Source organism: Arvicola amphibius, chromosome 1 (genome assembly GCF_903992535.2).
Source record: "Arvicola amphibius chromosome 1, mArvAmp1.2, whole genome shotgun sequence".
NCBI classification, from domain to species: domain Eukaryota; kingdom Metazoa; phylum Chordata; class Mammalia; order Rodentia; family Cricetidae; genus Arvicola; species Arvicola amphibius.
The window spans coordinates 100048365-100067512 of NC_052047.1; the positions used below are offsets into that span (position 1 = coordinate 100048365).

General features: G+C 55.4%; 2 protein-coding genes across 4 annotated transcripts in view; both read right to left on the bottom strand.

Annotated features, from left to right (window-relative positions):
• Window positions 1-409: 409 nt before the first annotated feature.
• Window positions 410-7903, bottom strand: Wdr18 (WD repeat domain 18). Its single transcript, XM_038313961.1, has 9 exons — window positions 7686-7903; window positions 6874-6984; window positions 3158-3291; window positions 2882-3023; window positions 2061-2204; window positions 1786-1975; window positions 1543-1709; window positions 985-1053; window positions 410-900 (listed from the first exon to the last, which is right to left on the bottom strand). Exons 1-9 carry the CDS (start codon window positions 7893-7895, stop codon window positions 772-774), a joined length of 1296 nt encoding a protein of 431 aa, XP_038169889.1. The 5' UTR covers window positions 7896-7903; the 3' UTR covers window positions 410-771.
• A 3520-nt stretch (window positions 7904-11423) lies between these two features.
• Window positions 11424-19148, bottom strand: part of Arid3a (AT-rich interaction domain 3A) — a 28118-nt gene continuing 20393 nt past the window's right edge. For all 3 annotated transcript variants that reach the window (XM_038313916.2, XM_038313925.2, XM_038313932.2), the window contains exons 5-9: window positions 17376-17559; window positions 16551-16798; window positions 15435-15731; window positions 14898-14996; window positions 11424-14445 (exon numbers count right to left, since the gene is read on the bottom strand). In XM_038313916.2, the coding sequence (XP_038169844.1) occupies window positions 14252-14445; window positions 14898-14996; window positions 15435-15731; window positions 16551-16798; window positions 17376-17559 (1022 nt within the window). In that variant the 3' untranslated portion in view covers window positions 11424-14251. The remainder of the gene's footprint in view (window positions 14446-14897; window positions 14997-15434; window positions 15732-16550; window positions 16799-17375; window positions 17560-19148) is intronic.

Here is a 19148-nt window from a genome sequence, read left to right on the forward strand (position 1 = left end):
TAGCCTTTTAGCCCAGCCACAGCAGGTGATCACCCAGTGTGTGGCAAAGCAGAGCTCCCCACACACACACACAGCCAAGGAGGGGACCGAGTTCACCTTCACCCGTCTCCGGTAACCTCCCAGGTCTCTGGTGTGCTGAGAACCCATGGGCTGGTGGAGTCCCCATGTACCTGCCTGCCCCAAACCTCTCCTGAGGGAGCAGGAGCGACTAGTGTGGGAGGAATCAGGGTATCTGGGCCAAGAACGCAGGGAGCCAGCTCAGTGGGGAAACTAAGACAAGTGTCAGGGACCACCAGAGCACCTGGAGTCGCGGCACCGGAGGCTGTGGGTCCTCAGGGTACGGTCCAGGGGTGGACGTCCTGAGCGCACAGTCATGGGGTTTCAGGGTAAGGTCAGCACTGGCACCCGCTCCAGCTGCAGCGGTGACAGCTCTGCTAAGTCACTTTTTTATTTTTTGGATCGTTAGGCAGAGGTCAGTTGACGGTGGCTTTCCAGAAGGCTCTGTGGGTATTTGGGCTGAACTCTAGACTGAGCTCTGGACCATGCGGGGCTGGTCACTGCTTGGTTGGCCCCCGTGAGGACTCTAGGCTGTCAGTCCCTCACGACCTCACCCACCCACGCCCTGGAGTCCCCAGGTATGAGGCCTCCCAGCCCAGCCCCAGGCCCTCTGGGACAGAACAGCCCAGGCACAAGTTTCTTTGTCCATCCTTTGTTAAAGCACCAGAGCACAGGCCAATGGCAAGTGTTCCGGTGACAGCCGCTCAGCTCGCGTCACTTAGAGGGGCGGGTGATCATGCGCGTGGAAAAGTCGAAGAGGTCCCGGTTGATCTTGCGCAGGTTGCGCACCTCCTCCTCCAGCTCCAACACGCGCACTGGCAGCATCTGATTGCCTAGCATGTTCTGTGGTGAGAGGGGCTCGTGGGTGAGGCTGCTCTGGCCCGACCCAGCCAGGCCCCTCCCACAACCAGGACCAACCCCGCCCACCTTCTCCACGTAGCCGGATAGCGCTGCCTGCAGCTGCTCCAGCCGCTCCAGGTAGGTCTGCTCGGTGCCCTGAAAAGTGGTATGGTCACCCCATTGTGTCCCATGCCACACAGCGGGGCATGCAAGGTAGCACTCCGAACACTAGGTCCTCAGCCTGGGTGCCACCCTCTGTGGAAGGGCCAGACACTACCCGGCCAAGGGCCCGATGGGAGACGCTGAGGACACGGGGCTGGGTAAAGTCCCTCCCTTCGGGTGCTCTCCCATCCCCAGCTGCTGTCCTCAGGCTGCCCCAATGATCTATCCTGCTCTATTCTTTAAGACCCAAGTGACCTGCTCACACAGTGGGAGCAATGACAAGCCACCTTTTGAATGTGGGCTGATGCCCAGTGTGCTTTCAGACAGGAATCAGTTGTGGGGACAGGTGGCGAGTGTGAGCAGCCATGGCGCCAACGACCTGGCAGAAAGGACTCAGGTCTTTAAGTGATGGTGCCAGCACCAGGGGGCCCCCAGGGGCTGGAATGTCCGGCTGAGTGGGCAGCAGGCTAGCTGGGTGAGTACCTGCAGGTGGAGCCCTAGCTGCAGGCGCAGGCCCCCACCCTGGGCCTCATCTCCATGCTCAGCACCCAACAGGTGCTTGTTGAAGAGGGGCAGGGGCGAGCTGGGCTTGAATTCAGGGTTCAACATGCTGGGCGGGGCCAGGATGATGGCTGCATTGGTCACTGGGCCTGAATGACACAAATCACAAAGTCAGGGGCTGGCCGCCCTGCGGGCCGGCCGATGTGCTCCCGGTGCCAGGCGCACCTTTGAGGGTGACTGTGCGCAGGCTCTGCTTGCTCTTCACATCCCACAGCCGCACCGACTCATCGTGGGAGCCGGAGAGGAGAACACTGCCGTCCGTGGACACCGACAGACACGTCACTTGGTTCCTGTGTCCCCTGAAGACCTTCCCTGCGCTCTGTTCAGGCCGGAAGCTGTGTTCTCTCTGTCCGGGCTGTGGTGTTGGGAGAGGTCAGTTGTCAGTGTCTGGGATGTGGGGCACCCACCGTGTGCCCCCTCAGCCCCCAGTGGCCACTCACCCAGCTGCACAAGTCCACCTGGAAGATGGAACCATCGCTGCCTCCACAGAACACATGATGCTCAGCCAGGTCCATGGTCACAGACGTGACGCCCACATCAAACAAGACAGACAGAAGCAGATCGCCCGAGGAGATGGCCCAGAGCTGCAGGGATGGGAGGCCTGGCACCACGGACAACCAGGCACACAGCCAAGCCAGGGAGCCAGGAAGGCTGAGGACCCTGGCACCACCCTGCCCATGCTACAAGCCTCCGAACCCACACAGACGTACAAGCCACTCTGGCTGGTGGTGAGGGCAGCTCAGCTACTGCACCAGACAGGGAAACTAAGTCACCAAGGCTGGGGTAGGAGGCCATGTCTTCGCTCCCTATACGCCTAGGCAGAGGCAAGCCATGGCTACACAGAGACAGAGACAGAGACAGAGAGAGGGGGGGGGAGAGAGGGAGAGAGGGAGAGGGAGGGAGGGAGGGAGGGAGGGAGGGAGGGAGGGAGGGAGGGGAAAAAATACTGTCTTATAAGAGGGCTCGGGTAGAAGCCTGGTTTGGTCCAGGTCCTGCTGAGGTCCTGGGTTCCATCTCTCCAACTGCGCCAATAATAAACAAACAATCACAAACTCTCAAGGGCAGCTGGCCACTGCAGCACAGCCGAGTGGGAATTTCCAGCAGACAGGCTAGACCGTCCATCTCTGGGTGTCCTTGGTCAGGCATAGGATTATGGGCTGTCTGGAACGGAGGCAGCCAGGACAAGGGGAGGCCAGTCTCCCTCTCCTGGCTGAGCTCAAGTGGCAGTCAGGAATTCATAGGTCCAGGTTGGGGATGCTACCTTCATGGTCTGATCCAGCGAAGCGGTGGCCACCCGGGCCATGGGGCCCCCGAAGCCACAGTGCAGGTCTGTGATGGGGAGTGTGTGCTGGGACCAGACATGCCTTGGGGCGAGGATCCTGGACGGGTCCGCCTGTAGCACACTGGGCACAGGATAGCAGTGAGGCCATGTGCAGAGACCCTGGCCTGCCTCTTTAAGCCCCCATGTCACCAGCCCAGGTCCCCCTGCCCTCAGGCTCCCGTGGTTTTCTGTGCAGATTCCTGGCACGTGCCCTACCTGCAGAGGTTCCAGACCAGCACCAGGCAGTCCTTGCCCCCTGAGACAAAGTGGCTGTTGTCACCCGTGAACTTCAAGCATGACACGTCCTGGTAGTGACGGGTGAGGATGACCAGGAGGTTCCCAGTGGAGACCTGAGATGGGGCAGGCAGCAGTCAGGGGTGACAAGAACCCTGTCTACCCGCTCCAGGCCACTGCCAGGACTGGCTGTGTCCCCAGTGTCTGATGGCAGTGTGACACCACCCAGGAAAGGGGGACATAAGTTTCCTGGGTCCTTTGAGCCCCCAGGGGAGCCTAAGCTTGATCATGTCTAAGGTCGGCTGATCTAGGGGTGTACTGGAGGCTCCCGAGGGCACAGCTGCCTGTCAGCTGCACGAGAGCCGATTAGAAAAGCAGAGGAAACAGTAAGCAACAGTTCCGCAGAAGGAGTGAGGCAGCAGCCAGAATACCTGGATCTAAGGTCCGTCCACCTCACAACAGGGAGGGACAGAAGGACAATGTGGTGAGCCCAGGCTCCAGGCCAAGGGGTGCTGTTTCTGTTGGGTGTCTGGGCACCTGCAGATGGAAAGAGCTCGGCCACCTACACACTAATGTCACAGGAGACTGGCTCCCGGCTGCCACTCGGGTGCTGAGACTGACTGGAGTCCCTTGCCCCAGAAAAAGGGAAAATTCTCACACCAGCCTTCAGCCCAGCAATCTGTGGGGCTGGGCAGCGCCCCCTGGTGGTCACGACTCAGACTCCTTAGGGTGGGGCAGGAGGAGGCCCCCAGGCTGGGGTCACCTTGACACAAACAAGAGTCACCTACAGGGCCATTATGTAGGGCATTTTCTTGACTAAATGATTGACAGGGGTCTTCCCACTGTGGGTGGCGCCAGGCCTGGACAGGGGCTCCTGGGTTGCAGAAGAAAGCAGGCTGGGCTGGGCTCCTGGAGTTCAGCTGAGGAGAGGGAGGAGGGGTCACCTGAACAAGGGGTTAAGGGCATGATAGGGAAACCAGAGACAGCTGACCCGAGCCAGTGGGAGCTCAGGGACTATGGCTGGGGAACCTGCACGGGACCGAACTGAGACCCTCTGAATATGGGTGCCAGTTACGTGGCTTGATCTTTTGGGGGGCGTGGCTGGCAGTGGGACCAGGACACGGGAGCCCATTCCTTGTGGTGGGTGGGATACCTTGCTCAGCCTTGATGCGGTGGGGAAGGAGCTTGGTCCTGCCCCAAGTTGGTAGGCTAGACATTGCTTACTCCCTAAGGAAGGCCTTACCCCCTCTGAGGTAAGGATGGGGAATGGCTGGGGGGGTGTGGGGGGTGGGAGAAGGGAGGGAGGTGGAGCTGAGGATGGTATAGAAAATAAAAAGTAGGGGGCTGGAGAGATGGCTCAGAGGTTAAGAGCACTGGCTGCTCTTCCGGAGGTCCTGAGTTCAATTCCCAGCAACCACATGGTGGCTCACAACCACCTGTAATGAGATCTGGTGCTCTCCTCTGGCGTGCGGGCATACATGGAGGCAGAACGTTGTATACATAATAAATAAATAAATCTTTAAAAAAAAAGAAAATAAAAAGTAAATTACTTTAATAAAGAAAAATATGAGAGAAAAAAAAGAAAGCAGGTTGGATAGGCTAGAGAGATGGCTCAAAGGTTAGGAGCACTGGCTGCTCTTTCAGAGGTCCTGAGTTCAATTCCCAGCAAACACATGTAGCTCCCAGCAATTTGTAATGAGATCTGGTGCCCTCTTCTTGCCTACAGGCATACGTGCAGACAGAACACTGTACACATAGTAAATAAATCTTGAACAACAACAACCAAAACAGGCTAAAATGCAGGGGTGGGAGGTGGGGGTGAGACAGTAGCACACACCTTTAATTCCAGCACTAGGGAGTTTGAGGGCAGCTGATCTATACAGTGAGTTCCAGGGCAGCCAGGGCTATGCAGGGACACCCTGATAAGGAGCGGTAGGGAGATGGGTGTGAAGAGAGTAGCTGAGTAGGAGGGTACCAGCAAGATTGGAGCCCTGGCTCCACCAGCACCACATAAGCCAGGACTGGAAGTGGTGATGGAGGTGGAACTCAAGGGCCACATAGTGAGTTCAAGGCCGGTCTGTACTACTTGAGACCCTGTCTCTAAAGACAAAATCAAGAACCAAGGATGACTCGGTGGGTGGGTGAAGCACCTGCTGTACAGGTGTGAAGGCCTAGGGTCCAGTCTCCAGAATTCATGTTCAGCCATCTGTGACAATGGCAAGTGGAGCTAGGAGCCATCTTGGGCGCCTGAGCAGAGAAACACCGGCCCACATGCCAGCTGAAGTGGCCCTCTGATGCTGACGCCTGCACTTTCACACAGCACGTGTATAGGAAACCCAAGAAAGCACAGGAAAGGGATCTTAGATGCGCCCAACCTAGGTGGATCCCTCCTGTGGGACCATGCCTCAGAATCCTGGTCTGAGAAGGACGTGGTGGCCCAGAGATGGCTTGGAGGAAGATGAAGCTAGGAGGAGCAGAAACATGGCTGACCTCAGCTGAGGAGCAGGGTCAGGACACAGCCTAGAACCCCGCCTCCTCCGGCTCACTCATGGCCAAAGTCATTAACTGGGTCCAGTGTGGAGCCAGGCAGCTGGGGCCTCTGGCGCTGAGGAAGCAGGAAGAGGCCGAGGGCACTGCCACCTCTTGTCATAACCGAGACAAATGGGGCGGGGCTGGCTATCTCAGGGTTTGCGATAGGGTTTTTTGAGACATGGTTTCTCTGTGTAGCCCAGGCTATCCTAGAACTCAGAGATCCGCCTGCTTCTGCCACCCTAGTGCTGGGATTAAAGGCATCCACCCTCAGCATCCGGCAATAATTTTACATTTTAAAAGATTTTATTAGCCGGGCGGTGGTGGCGCACGCCTTTAATCCCCAGCACTCGGGAGGCAGAGGCAGGCAGATCTCTGAGTTCGAGGCCAGCCTGGTCTACAAGAGCTAGTTCCAGGACAGGTTCTAGAAACCACAGGGAAACCCTGTCTCGAAAAACCAAAAAAAAAAAAAAAAAAAAAAAAGATTTTATTGACATCTAGGATACCCTCAGAGGTCAGATGAGGGTGTGTGCTGGGGACTGGGGTAGCCGGAGCTTTTACTGCTGAGCTGTCTCTCCAGTCCAATCGATGGTTTTTAAAAGTTCAGTACTTTTTATTTTCAGGTTTATTTTCTCTATGAGTGCTTTGCCCACAGGTATAGGTGTGTACCAGAATCACACCATTAAAGTCAGAAGCAGGTGTCGGCCCCTCAGAACCAACATCACGGGGTGCTGAGAACGGAACCTACGTCCTCTACAAGAGCAGCTCTTAACCACAGGAATGTTGCCTGTGAGGACGTTAACTGTTAAGTTGTTGCGTTCCTGCTTCCTGCCTTGATATCCCTAAACACAAGCTATCAGATAATATAACATCACAATACGATAAGCCAAACAGACGACGTTGCTTCTGATCAGTGTTTTGTCAACAGAAAGCAAGCTAGAACACTGTCTTTTTCTAAGTTTCTTTTGTGGTTACCCATAAAGGTGGGACAGCACCAGGGCCACCTTAGACTGAGCCCTGGGCTGCACCCCACAGTCATGATAATTTAGGACCCCCATATTTTGGGTAACAGCTTTAAGAACACCTGCCTCCGTCAGTCTGGACACTAAGCACAGGTTACTCTCCAGTGTTCCCAGGTGACACACACACACGTGACAAGCTGTTCTCACCTCCCACAGGTAGATGCTCTCGGCAATTCCCGCCAGGACATACAGGCCATTGGATGCTGTGGTCAGACAAGTGACTGGCCCAGGACACATGATTTTCTGTTGGAGCTGGTCCTAGGGACACAATGTGAGACAAGCCATGTGAGCATCGGGAAGAGCAAGAGGAAGAAGCAGGGGTAGGCAGAACCCCCAGTGAGTGGCTGGGGTGTCTCACGGCTAGACCCTGGCCTAAAACCCCCCAAGAAGGCTCTACCCGACATGAAAGAGGCTCTGGTTCCAGAAACATAAGAACCCCATGCATGCCTCACAGTCAGTCCTTCTAGTGAAGAACCGAGGCCCTTAAGAGGGTAACGAGCCAGGCGGTGGTGGCGCATGCACTCAGGAGGCAGAGGCAGCCGGATCTGAGTTTGAGGTCAGACTGGTCTGCAGAACTACTTCCAGGACAACCAGGGCTAAATAGTGAGACCCTGTCTCGAACCGCCCGCACTCTCCCCGAAAAAAGAGGGCAATGAAAGCATTTGCAAACACTCCATCTCTTCCCAAGAACTCTGATCTGTCTTATCCTTCAAAAGCACGACTTCTACTGGACCCACTTTCCTTTCTACATCAAAATTAGCGCTCCTTTGACCAGAAGTGAGCAAACGTTGATTCGCCACACATCATCTGAGCATGCGCGCGGAAATCTCAGGGCGCCTTTACACCAGGCCGGTCAGGACGCCAGCATCACACAGCACCCCGGGTCGGGTGACCCCAACTCCAGCGCGTCCAGTCCACGCGGCTGTCCCTCGGCCCCCACGGATGCTGAGGCCACGCACCTTGCGCTGCAGTTCCCAGGCGCAGATGTAGTTCTTGCCTTGCTGCGCCGCCAGCAGGTATTCGCCATTGAGCAGCGCCAGGCCCCGCGGCCCCGCTTGTCCGCCGCGGTAGGTGAGCAGGTTGGCTCCCGAATGAAGCTCCCACACCACGCAGCTCCAGAGCTGCGCCGCCGAGTCCGTACACACCGCCACTTCCATGGGCGCCGCCATCTTAAACGGGCAGCCCCGCCTCTGAATCCCGTCATCCCTAGCGAGACTCTTAAGATGGCTCCTGGCCCGCTAGAGCGTCTCCTAGCGGCCGGACGGGAGAGCGCGCGCATGCGCGGCAGCTTCGTCGTGGCGAGGAGGCGGCACGGAAGCGTGTGGGGCGGTGCTCCTCTGCGCACGCGTACACAGTTCGCCGCGGTGAGGTGGAGCCGCACGCCCTGCGCATGCGTACCAGCTCGGAGGGCGCGGGATCTCGCCACGCGGGCCCTCCGGGGTGTGTGGGGGGGGGGTGACCAGCCGCTCCGCGCACGCGCGCGCTCTCCGTGCTTGCTCCCGCTGAATGCTGGCAGGGTTTGTGTTTCGGACGCAGATCAGAGGCGATTGCTATGCAGAGTGACTAGAGATTTTCGCCGGTCCTGCAGGGTGTTTTGGCTCAAATGAGTCAAATTTTCACAGTTGTTTTTTTCGTCTTGAGACACTCTAGTCCTCGACCAGTTCTCCTGCCTCAGCCTCCTGAGTGCTGAGATGGCAAGCCTGTCACCATGGCCGGCTTACTTTTTAAACTTTGTTTTAAGGCAGAAAATATAAAAAACCGACCCCTATGCTTTATTTAGACCGAAAGAAATTATTTACTGCATGTAAGATCAGGTTACGTACACACCAAGGATAACACATCTGGCCAGGGCGTCGCTTTGGTGATTAAACGCGTACTGATTGACCACATCCTTTATTGATTCGCCTCCTCTTTGACCTTTTTTTGGCGTCATAAATTTCACATTTGTATTTGGTTCACTCGGTGTAGACCCAACAAGTCAATCTCCAGCCAAACCTTTAGCTTCAGGTCACAGCCTGCTGGCCCTAGACCAGGTCTCAAACCAGGGGTTTTTGTTGTTTTGGTTTTTTCCTAATGTGCTGTTAGTAAAGAACGGATGCCAGTGTTAAATCTTGCAGCCGCGGATGTGGCTGTCCGGAGCGCTGCACCAGCCGGGGCCGCAGGTTGGACGCTGCACCGAGGTTTTGAGCCTCTGTTGGGCCTCCCTGGGGAGGGACTCCGCGTCCTCCGAGCAGAGGAGACAGTTGGGGTGGAGAATGGCACTTAATGTGGCCACCAGATGGCAGGCACAAGCTGCGGGGACGTGGAGAACGCGGAGGAGATCCACATGGGGCAGCCTGCAAGAGTCTGAAGAAAAGGCACCCGCTTGGAGCAGGAGACTCAGGGAAACACCACCGGACAAAGTCTTGGGGCAGAGTGGAGGGTGTGAAGTTGCCTTTGAAAGCATCGGAGAGCCGGGCAGTGATGGTGCACGCCTCTAATTCCAGCACTCGGGAGGCAGAGGCAGGCGGATCTCCGTGAGTTCATGACCAGACTGGTCTACAAGAGCTAGTTCCAGGACAGGCTCCAAAGCTACAGGTAAACCCTGTCTCGAAAAACCAAAAAAGCAAGCAAACATCAGAGGACACAGCCTGTGTATTACTGGATTTATGACCATTTATCATTCAAGATGAAAGATATAAGCGGTAATCCTAAAGGCCTGGGTTTTGCTCTCAGCAGAAAGAAGGGTGGAGGTGCCAAGAGCCAACTTGGGGCTTGAACTTGGTCCTGAGTTCCATTTGTCAACTGTGAGCAGTGGGTAAGGCCCTTGTAGGAATCCAGGCCTCCCTAAGGGGGTTGCTTAGAAGGCCCAGCAGTGACAGGTTCGTGAGCCTCAGGCCCCAGGTACAATCCTTATCTGGGTGGGTCAGGCCTACAAGTTTCCTTAATCTCCATTTTAGGACTCCAGACTAATCAGAGCCTGCTGGTCAGCAGCTGGGGAAGGCCTCCCTCCTAAAGACCTGGCTACTCTCCCCTTCCCTGGGGGTGGGCGGCCAGGCACAGTGTGAGGTTAGGGGTCAGTCGGCCCCCAGACGGCCCCTGGAATGAGGACGGTCCAGTTGTGTCAGCTAAGAGGACAAAAGCCACACTTGGGTATCCAGGACCACCCAGTTACTAGACCTCTGAGAAAATGGAAGGCACAGCAAGGTATGGAGGATCCGGATCAGGGGAAACTGAGGCACAGACATCCTTAGCGCCTTCCACACATACAGCTCTCTTGCTCTGTTCTGCCAGCGCCCACCCAGCTCCAGCCTCCACCTTCTCCCTGTGGGAGCCACAAACCAGCCCACCATCTGGGAAATCCTAAGGCAGAAAGGCTGACAGTGGACCCCCAAGAGGAGGGAGGTCCTACGGACTCTCCTCAAATTCAAGTCTGCTCAGAACAGTTTTGTGGGTTACTGGGTAGGACCCAGCTGTGAGACACTCAGGGGCTGCTCAGTTCTCTCTGGTGCTCTTCGGCCCAGCCGAGTCTCCTGTCTCCCGAGAGATGCTAATGGAGAAATATTGCTGGTTCTTGTCCCCCAGGGGCAGAAGTATGTTTCAGGAGCCAGCCAGCTGCTGTTTTCTGTCAGTAACCTGGGGAAGGTCCAGCCTGGGCCAGACTTGGCCAGAGCAGGCAGGATGAGAGTCAGGTGGCCAAGGGCTGTCCACCTGGCCTCAATTACCTGAGTCATTCAGTCTCCTGAGTCCCCTGGGTGTGAGACTGACATTCAGGGATCCTCTCTCCACTCAAACCCTTGAGCCCTCAAGCTGGGAGCGGTGGTGGCATATGGCACATGCCTCGGATATCAGTCCTCTGGAGGTTAAGGCAGAGAGGGCTGGGGGCTGGGGAGGCTGCCAGGAGCCCTGGCCCCTGGGGGTGACAGGTATCTGACACAGGGCAGGGGTGGGGAGACCTGGGGAGTTAGTTGGCTTCCCAGGAGGCCTCCACCTGGCTGCTGGGGATGGAGAAGTGTGAGTGTCACATGCAACTAGCCCAAGGGACAAAGATGGAGTGATGATGTCCCAAGGTGAGCTGAGGGTGGGGCAGAGGGAATGGTTCCCAGGTGGGAGAAGGGAATGTCCTCCGTAAAGGTCCTGAGACAGGTCAGGCTGGGTGCAGCTCACACCATTAATCCCAGTACCTGGGAGGCAGAGGCATGCCATCTCTGTGCTGAGTTTTAGGCCAGCCAGGACTGTGTGGTGAGACTCTGTATCAAAAGAAAATGGTCAACATACATTGTATGAAATTCTCCAAATGTAAACAGGAGGTGTTCGAGACAGGGTCATACTATGTGGCCCTGGCTGTCCTGGAACTCGCTCTGTAAACCAGGCTGACCTCGAACTGAGACCCGCCTGCCTCTGATGCTGGGATCAAAGGTGTGCGCCACTACAGTCCCGGCTTGTTATTTTTGTTTTTTTCCTGAAGCAAGAAAAGAAACAGCAGCCATGGAGATGGTGGAGCAGGCAGGGACACTCATTCCCCGCTCCCATGACCTGAGTTCAGTTCCTAGGACCCACACGGTGGGAAGCTCCCACCACACGCGACATACAGACCTAAGGTGAAGGCAGAGACGGGCTGGGGCAGTCTGTCTTCCACAGTCCTGCTGGCCACTCATGTCCGCTGGGGTCCCCTCCATGCAACTCATCAGCCCCCCCAAACCACCAGGGAGCCACTCTTTCACAGAAGTCTCAACTCTTTTAATCTTACCAATTCACAGGGTTACAATCGCGTTAAATATTTCTGAGGTTTAAATACAATCCACAATAAGGTCATAAAATGTAAACTTTCAGTGTTTTTTTTAATAATTTCAAAAATCACAAAATCACACTTCCTTTGCTGCTGTTGTGTTTTAGTTTTCCTGGTAATAGCTGAGCTCTCCTGAGTGTCCCGCACGGCCGTGGCCACCGCAGGACACACACAGCCTGGCGTGAGAGGTAGAAAGCAGTTTTTACTTTTTTTTTAATCCACTTTTTTTTTTTTATTTTACCTGAGTTGGTGCACGACCCCACACTGTCGGATAAGCCCCTCCCACCCCAAGAAACCAAAAAGTTCACATGTTCTGAACAAACAGGTTCAGTTCACCTTCACCCAGAAGGAAAATTAAATTCACAAAAGCCAAAATTATGTGGGGTGTGGGAAAAAAGTGTAAAATTGATACAAAAAAGGAAAAAAAATCCCACAAGACTATACAGATGTATAACTCTCAGAAAACACGAACCCAGCTGTCCCCAAGCCCCATGCCCACCCACCCACTGGACAGACAGACAGCCTGGTGGCCAGCAGAAGGGCCACCAGGAAAGTTGTAGAAACAGCCTGTCCCTGGGAAGGTTCTAGAAGCAGCCTATGCATGCCCTTACACCCTCTTTGCCCTGAGTTTGGGGGTCTGGCCTGCCTCCACCCTCTTTGCCCTGAGGTGCCAGGTGGACAGTGACCATGTCCAGCCCTGTCCCCACTCCAGCTTGCCTAACAAGTGCCAACTGTACCTCATGCCAAGGTACAGACCTGACCATGGAGGGTCACCAAGTGTGTCCAGCAGAGGATACTCCCCTACAATCGCACAGCCCTAATGGGCAAGGTCCCCTGAGTTAGGATTGGGTGCTTTCTGGCCACTCACAGACCCAGACACGAGTGGACATCAAGACACTGGTCCCACTGTGGACTCGAGCAGGTGATCAGAAAAGTGGGTGACCCAGCTGCATTTTTTTTCTTTTTGGCATCAAAAGACCTGAGGTAGAAACACGCCTTGGATGTGGCCCCCAAGGCGACCCCCGTCTCCCCAAGCCAGGTACTCACGGACGGAGGCTGGCTTTGCACAACGTTGTCAGAAGGGGACAAAAACCCCCTCAACACCTGTGACCAGGAATGATTGTGCGGCTAACAGTGGCCCCAAAACGGGGCAGGCAGAAGCTTCCAGAAGGAAAAGTTGAGATTTCCCCTCCCCTTGGAGCAAGGCGTCCCTCCTGGAAGGATGGGAGGGGGTGTCAACCCTGAGACAGGAAAGAAGGGGGTTTGCTCCCCACAGCCAAGACATAGAAGTGGGGTGACAGGGGATCCAGGACTCCTGGGGCTGAGGGACAAGCAGGTCCCAGCTCCCTTGGGGACAGTGACCAGAGCAGAGTCCAGGAAAGGTCCCCCAATCCAGCGGGAGATTACATCATTTCTGCCCTGGTGGTTCCAGATAAAATGAGATGCAATTTTCTTTTCTTTCTTTCTGAGACAGGTTCTCGTGGTTTGGGATCCACTGTATCGACCAGGCTGGCCTACTCACAAAGGGCTGGATTAGGTGTGGCCACTGCCCCTGGCCTCATCTTACTTTGCTTTGTTGAGACAGGGCTTCAAGTAGCCCAGGTCGGCTTCAACCTGCATATGCAGCCAAGGATAACCTTGAACTCTCATCCTCCTGCCTCACCCTCCCAGGAGCCAGGATGACAGACCTGTACCACTGGGCTCAGTTCAGCTAAACTGTGGTATGGAGACACCAGACCAGGATCCTTCCTGGTCACATTCAACTGCCGTCCCAGCAGCGGGGGGAGAGTGATACAGACAGGAAGAGGCACTGTGCACTGTGCGTGTCTCAGCAAGAATCCCTGCCCTGAGCTAGGCCTGGTGCACCCCATCTCCCCTGGAAGCAACCCATCCGGACAGAGTGCAGATCTTCATCCCTGAGATACAGGAGGCCACTGCATTCCGTGTGCTGCTCCCCTACCCGTTTCTAGAAGACTTTGTGTCCTGGGTCCCTGAATGATGGAGCCAGTGGGCAGGGCCCAGCATGACTAGAGAGAATTGTGGAATTTGCTGAGAGCCAGCACTGCCTGACTCTACCACAGGACACCGCAGGGACTCTGTGGTGACAGGGGCTGGGGGCCATGGCTGGTACTTTTGCTTAAAAAAAAAAATTGTCCTTTTCCCTGAATGAACACAAATATATAGATATACAGATAGGACTCTTCCTAAGATCCAATCCTCACCCTCAAGAATATAATAGAATATTTACAAAATCGAAAACCCCAAAACCTTAAAAAAAATTGCATCCGAATGTTGAGATCTCGTTTTTTAAAAAAAAATTTCATAGCTTCCAAGGAGAATGAAACAAACAACCATCCCGGCCTTCCCAGAAGGAGAGAGAGAGGGCACAGTGCGGGGATTTGTGAGGTAAATAGACATGCTTGAACCGGGTTGGTCAAGCCGGACCCCATGGAAGCCTCTGGAAAGGTGGCCTCCTTCAGCTTTGAGGGGCCTTGGTGGCCCTTGTGAAATCCGTTTCTCAAAAGTCTCTAAAACCTGAGAGATTCAAGTGTTCTTTGCCCTGATTTATTAAATCTGTTTCTCTATCTATCTAGCTCTCTCTATATGTATATATATAAAAATTTCTTTCTCCTTTTTGGCGTCAGTGTGGCTCCTTGGGAATCTGCCTGGCCCGCTGGAATTCTTACGATGGTCCAGGTCCCCGTGTGGCTATGCAGTCTCCATGGCGGGTGGGCAAGCAATACAACTTGATTTCCTTTAAGGCAAGGAATTATTTGAGGTAGAAGATGTGGGGGGCGCAGATACCCCGACCAGCCCCACCTGGCCGCTGCTGGTCCCGCCGCTGGCTCCTGTCCGGCTACCCATGGTGTTGTTGGTCCCGATGCCGCTAATGCCACCTTTGCTGGGAGCAGAAGGTGGTGTGGGGGGTGGTGGCTGAGCAAACAGCACCCCTGAAACAAGGACAAAGTGGGGGGACATGTCACAGGGCTGGGATTATCAACTGAACAGTGTAGAGGAGGGGGTGAAGCCAGCCTGGGCTACAGAGGGAGTTCAAGGCCAACCAAGATGCTGTCTCAAAAGATCAGCATGTGCCAGGCGGTGGTAGTGCACACCTTTAATCCCAGCACTTGAAAGGCAGAGGCAGGCGGATCTCTGTGAGTTCGAGGCCAGCCTGGTCTACAGAGTGAGTTCTGGACAGAAACCCTGTCTTGAAAAAATCAAAAAAGAAAACAAACAAACAAAGACAAGGACCAGCGAGTAGGACAGCTCAGTGGGCCAAGGCGCTGGCTGCCAACCTGGAACACCAACTCCCACAAGTGCCCTATACCCTCCCCCCGGCCCAGAGAGAAAGCAACCGAGAGCAGCCTCGACAGCAGGACCAGGTGGTGGCTGTGGTGCTTACCTGTGTACACGATACCATTCATCTCCACTGACATGCTAATACTGTTGCTGCCGTTGGCACTGGTGAGGCTCACAGCTGAGTCCTGGCGGCTCTCAGAGGCTGCGGGACAAGAGAGCCGTCATTCAGGTCAGAGGTACACCTACCTGGGGAGTGGCTTGCTTCCTGTCTGCTTTCTTTATAAGACTGTACTACATTTTTTGATGGGGTTATTTTATTTATTCATTTACTGTTTATTTTTTATGACCCAGTATCACGATGTAGCTTAGGCTAGCCTTGAACTTACCATCTTCCTGCTTCAGCCTCCTGCTGGGCTAACAGACATGCACCACCGCGGGTGACCCCAAGGGCTCCATGTGAAACAAATGCCGATGGACGGTTAACACCTCCTTGGAACTCGCAGCTTCCCAACAAGACAGACTCAAGTTTCCCATGAATGTACTAGCTCTAGAGGACCTTTTTCTGATTGATTTGCCAGGACTCTTTACATAGAATGGTCCAAGGCACCCCTAGAATGTGGAGGATCCCAAGCTCAGGTACCTTGGCTATTGATCCGGATGTTCATGGGCAGCTGGGCTGTCATGGCCAGGAAGTTCTGCTGAAGAGCTCGCTGCATGAGACGCTGCTGCTCATCAGCCACCAGGGCCATCTTCTTCTCTGGAGGCTCAGTGGATTCCAGCTTCTCCCGGAGCTGCTCCAGGGCAGCTGCCTGGGCAGCAACAGCTGCCTGGGCTGCTGCTGCTTGCACAGCAGCAGCCTGAGCTGCCACCACAGGGTGGCCTGCCAGAGACACAGGGAGGCGGCCTGGGACTGTGATGGGAACAGTGGAGTCTTCCTCTAGACAGAAGAAGACCAAAGGGTCAGGAGGGTCCTGGGGAAGAGTTGGCTTCGCCTCCACCAAGGTGGGAGGGGACTCCGCAGAGCCTGCACTCCCTGCTCCCCATGTAGCCAAGGCTTGCCTCATAGGTGTCTACTACTACCCCACTGCAAGGTTCAAATAGGTGCTTTCTTATTAAGAACGCATGGACACCAGGCAGTGGTGGTGCACGCCTTTAAGCCTAGCACTTGGGAGGCAGAGGCAGGTGGATCTCTATGAGTTCGAGGCCAGCCTGGTCTACAAGAGCTAGTTCCAGGATTGGCTCCAAAGTTACAGAGAAACCCTGTCTCAAAATAAAAGAAAGCATGGACTTGGGCCTCCCGTCTCTGACAGGTAAGCCAAGCTCAGAAAGCATCAGCAAGTTGTGGAGGGTCCTTGGCACTACAGTTAGGTTGGCTCAAGGGTCAAGGCATCATGACAGACATTCTGCCTGTGTCTGGTGAGTCGGATATGGGCCAGAGGTCTCTAGGGGACAGAAGGAAAGAGAGGTGACCAGTTAGTAATGTTTGCCGTGCACAAGAGGCTGATGCCACCACTGACTAACAATGCTGGGCTTAGAAAGGGTGCTGTGCTCAACTCATAATGACTGCCCTTATGGGGACGTGAAAACCAGAACTCAATTAGTAATGTCTGCTGTGGGCAGAAGACAGGGGTCTGGAGAACAGGGACTGATTAGTAATGCCTGTCTCAGGAACAGACAGGGACCCTTTCCCGCTAATTTACATTTCTCACGGTTACCCATAAATAAAAGGATAACCTCATTCCTTCCCATGATTCACCTTTCTTGATCTTGGGTGCTGGGGTGATGGAGCTGCCATTGGTGCTGGCAGCAAGGCCCAGAGAAGTTACTGGTAGCTTGGGTGAGGACAGCATGCTGTGGGCTCCACTGGGTGAGTAGGCGAAAAGCGAGCCTCCGAAACTCTGGCGCCGGCCCTCCCTGCGGTTGCTGTCTATGGCGGCCTGCAGCTCATTGGGGCTGCTCAGGCCCCGTCGCTCACACTCATAGGGGTAAAGATACTTCATGTACCTGTGGACAGGGAACAGGATGGCACTGGGGACAACCAGGGGAGTGTCTTCCTGCCACAGGCTCAGGGAGGTGAAGCATTATCTCAGGAGGTGGGCTATCTCAGGAGAAGGAGGTGGGCTATCTCAGGAGGAGGTGGTGGGCTATCTCAGGAGGAGGTGGGCTATCTCAGGAGGGAGGTAGTGGGCTATCTCAGGAGGAGGAGGTGGGCTATCTCAGGAGGAGGTGGGCTATCTCAGGGGGGAGGTGGTAGGCTATCTCAGGAGGAGGAGGTGGGCTATCTCAGGAGGAGGTGGGCTATCTCAGGGGGGAGGTGGTAGGCTATCTCAGGAGGAGGAGGTGGGCTCTCTCAGGAGGAGGAGGTGGGCTATCTCAGGAGGAGGCGGTGGGCTGTCTCAGGAGGGAGGCAGTGGGCTATCTCAGGAGGAGGCGGTGGGCTATCTCAGGAGGAGGCGGTGGGCTATCTCAGGAGGGAGGAGGTGGGCTATCTCAGGAGGAGGTGGTGGGCTATCTCAGGAGGGAGGTAGTGGGCTATCTCAGGGGGTCGTGGGCTATCTCAGGGGTGCAGCCCGGCACTCACTGTGTCCGCAGTGTGAAGGCAGCACTGGTAATGGAGGTAGGCAGGTTGAGCCCCTTGGTGATCTCCCGCCACAGTTTCTTGTTGATGACCTCTACAAGGCCGCCCTTCTCAGTCACCAACATGTATAGCATAAACAGGTCCAGGACCTGCTTGGCCATGATGGGGATCCGGTTCACTGGTGTGCCTACAGGACAGGGAGGAGCTGCTGAGGGCTCCGTGACTCATTCCTGCCCTCCCAACTCCACACCAAGACGTTCTGTGTGGCAGCCACAGACACACTCCCCCTAACGGCATCACCCTGGGCAATGCCCCTGCTTGCCTCAGGGCAGGGGATGGCGGCCATGCTGGGGACGAAGGAGACTCCAGGGTTCCCTGGAGTTCCTGCTCCAGGTCTCCAACAACAGGAGCTGCCAAACAACCGCGGAAGATCCCCAGAGCCCTTCTGGCTCAGCCCTCCATCCTTCTGCAACCGTCCCCAGAGTGGCAGACTCCAGGGTGTAAGGGGTGGGGAGGGCTCAGCTAACAGGATTTTCAGTTTAAGAAGCAGGAACATCCATTTTGCATCTAGTGACACTCTGGCCTCCTCTTCATCTCTCAAAACCACCTCCTATGACATCTGTTTCCCAAGTCTGCACCTTGGACTCCAGAGTCTCTCCCACCCCCAGACAGCCTCTATAAGCTCAGGCTGTGAACTCGCTCTGCAGACCAGGCTGGCCTCAATCTCACAGAGATCTGCCTGCCTCTGCCTCCAGAGTGCTGGGATTAAAGGCGTGTGCAACCACCATCTGGTGACTCCTAGAGAATTTTCTAGAGAATTTTCATATGTCCCCAACTCAGAGCCCAGCCTAACGCCAGCTTGAACTAGAGTCTGTGAAGTTCTAGCTCAGGTGGCTTTCCCTGCTTAGCCGCTTCTTGCCTCTCCCAAACTGCAAAAACTCCCTGTGCGAACCAAGGGGAGGCCAGGGCAGCTCTGGTGAGGTCTTGAACCCACCACCCTGTATGATTGCAGCTCAGGCACAAAGGGAGCCAGGAGGTGGGCAGGCCAGCCTCAGCCGGTGGAGGAGGAACTTTATCGGAAGTCTAGGAGCCCAATGGAGGGCTGAGGCTGGGGTGAAGGAAGGGTGGGGGACCTGCCAGGGGCAAAGGCAGGACACCGTCTCCCATTTCCCATCTCTAGAGACTTAAGGGGGAAATTTCTTTCAAGTTCTTGGCTTTCTGATTCCAGGAGTCCTGTGTCCCTTCCTAAGAAGGACCCATGGGCAGTAGGTTGTGCTCACTGCGTGAGGGTGGTGGTTTGAAGACCAGCTCTAAAAACCGAGGCCTTCAGAAGAAGGTCCCGGATATGGCAGTGGTCCTGGGGTTTTGAAGGAGGCAGGGGTAAATGCGACTTTCCTGGCCCTTTGTGGTCAGTGGCTGCACTGCAGCATTGAGGTCCCTGGCCTTGCTGACCCCATTCTGGTGGGGGGGGAATAAGATGGTCAAGGCAGCGGGGGCTCCTGCTGTGTGCCGGGCCAGGGCAGGTGGGGACTCAAGATAGCTGAGGGAGGGGAATCTCTCTGGCCACATGAAGGGCAGCAGGGCTGGACTCTGCGGATAGCACAGGGTCATCCCCACACCCACAGGGGCCTGCAGGCCCCACCCTCACATGGAGGGGTTAACTCAGAGGCCACAGTACCCCCTTCTCTCTCTGCCTTCCGGTGGGCAGGCCTGGCGGCTTGTGTTTACAGAAGCTGGGCCCCAGCGAAGGCCCAGGCTGGCCTCAGGTCCCCTCGG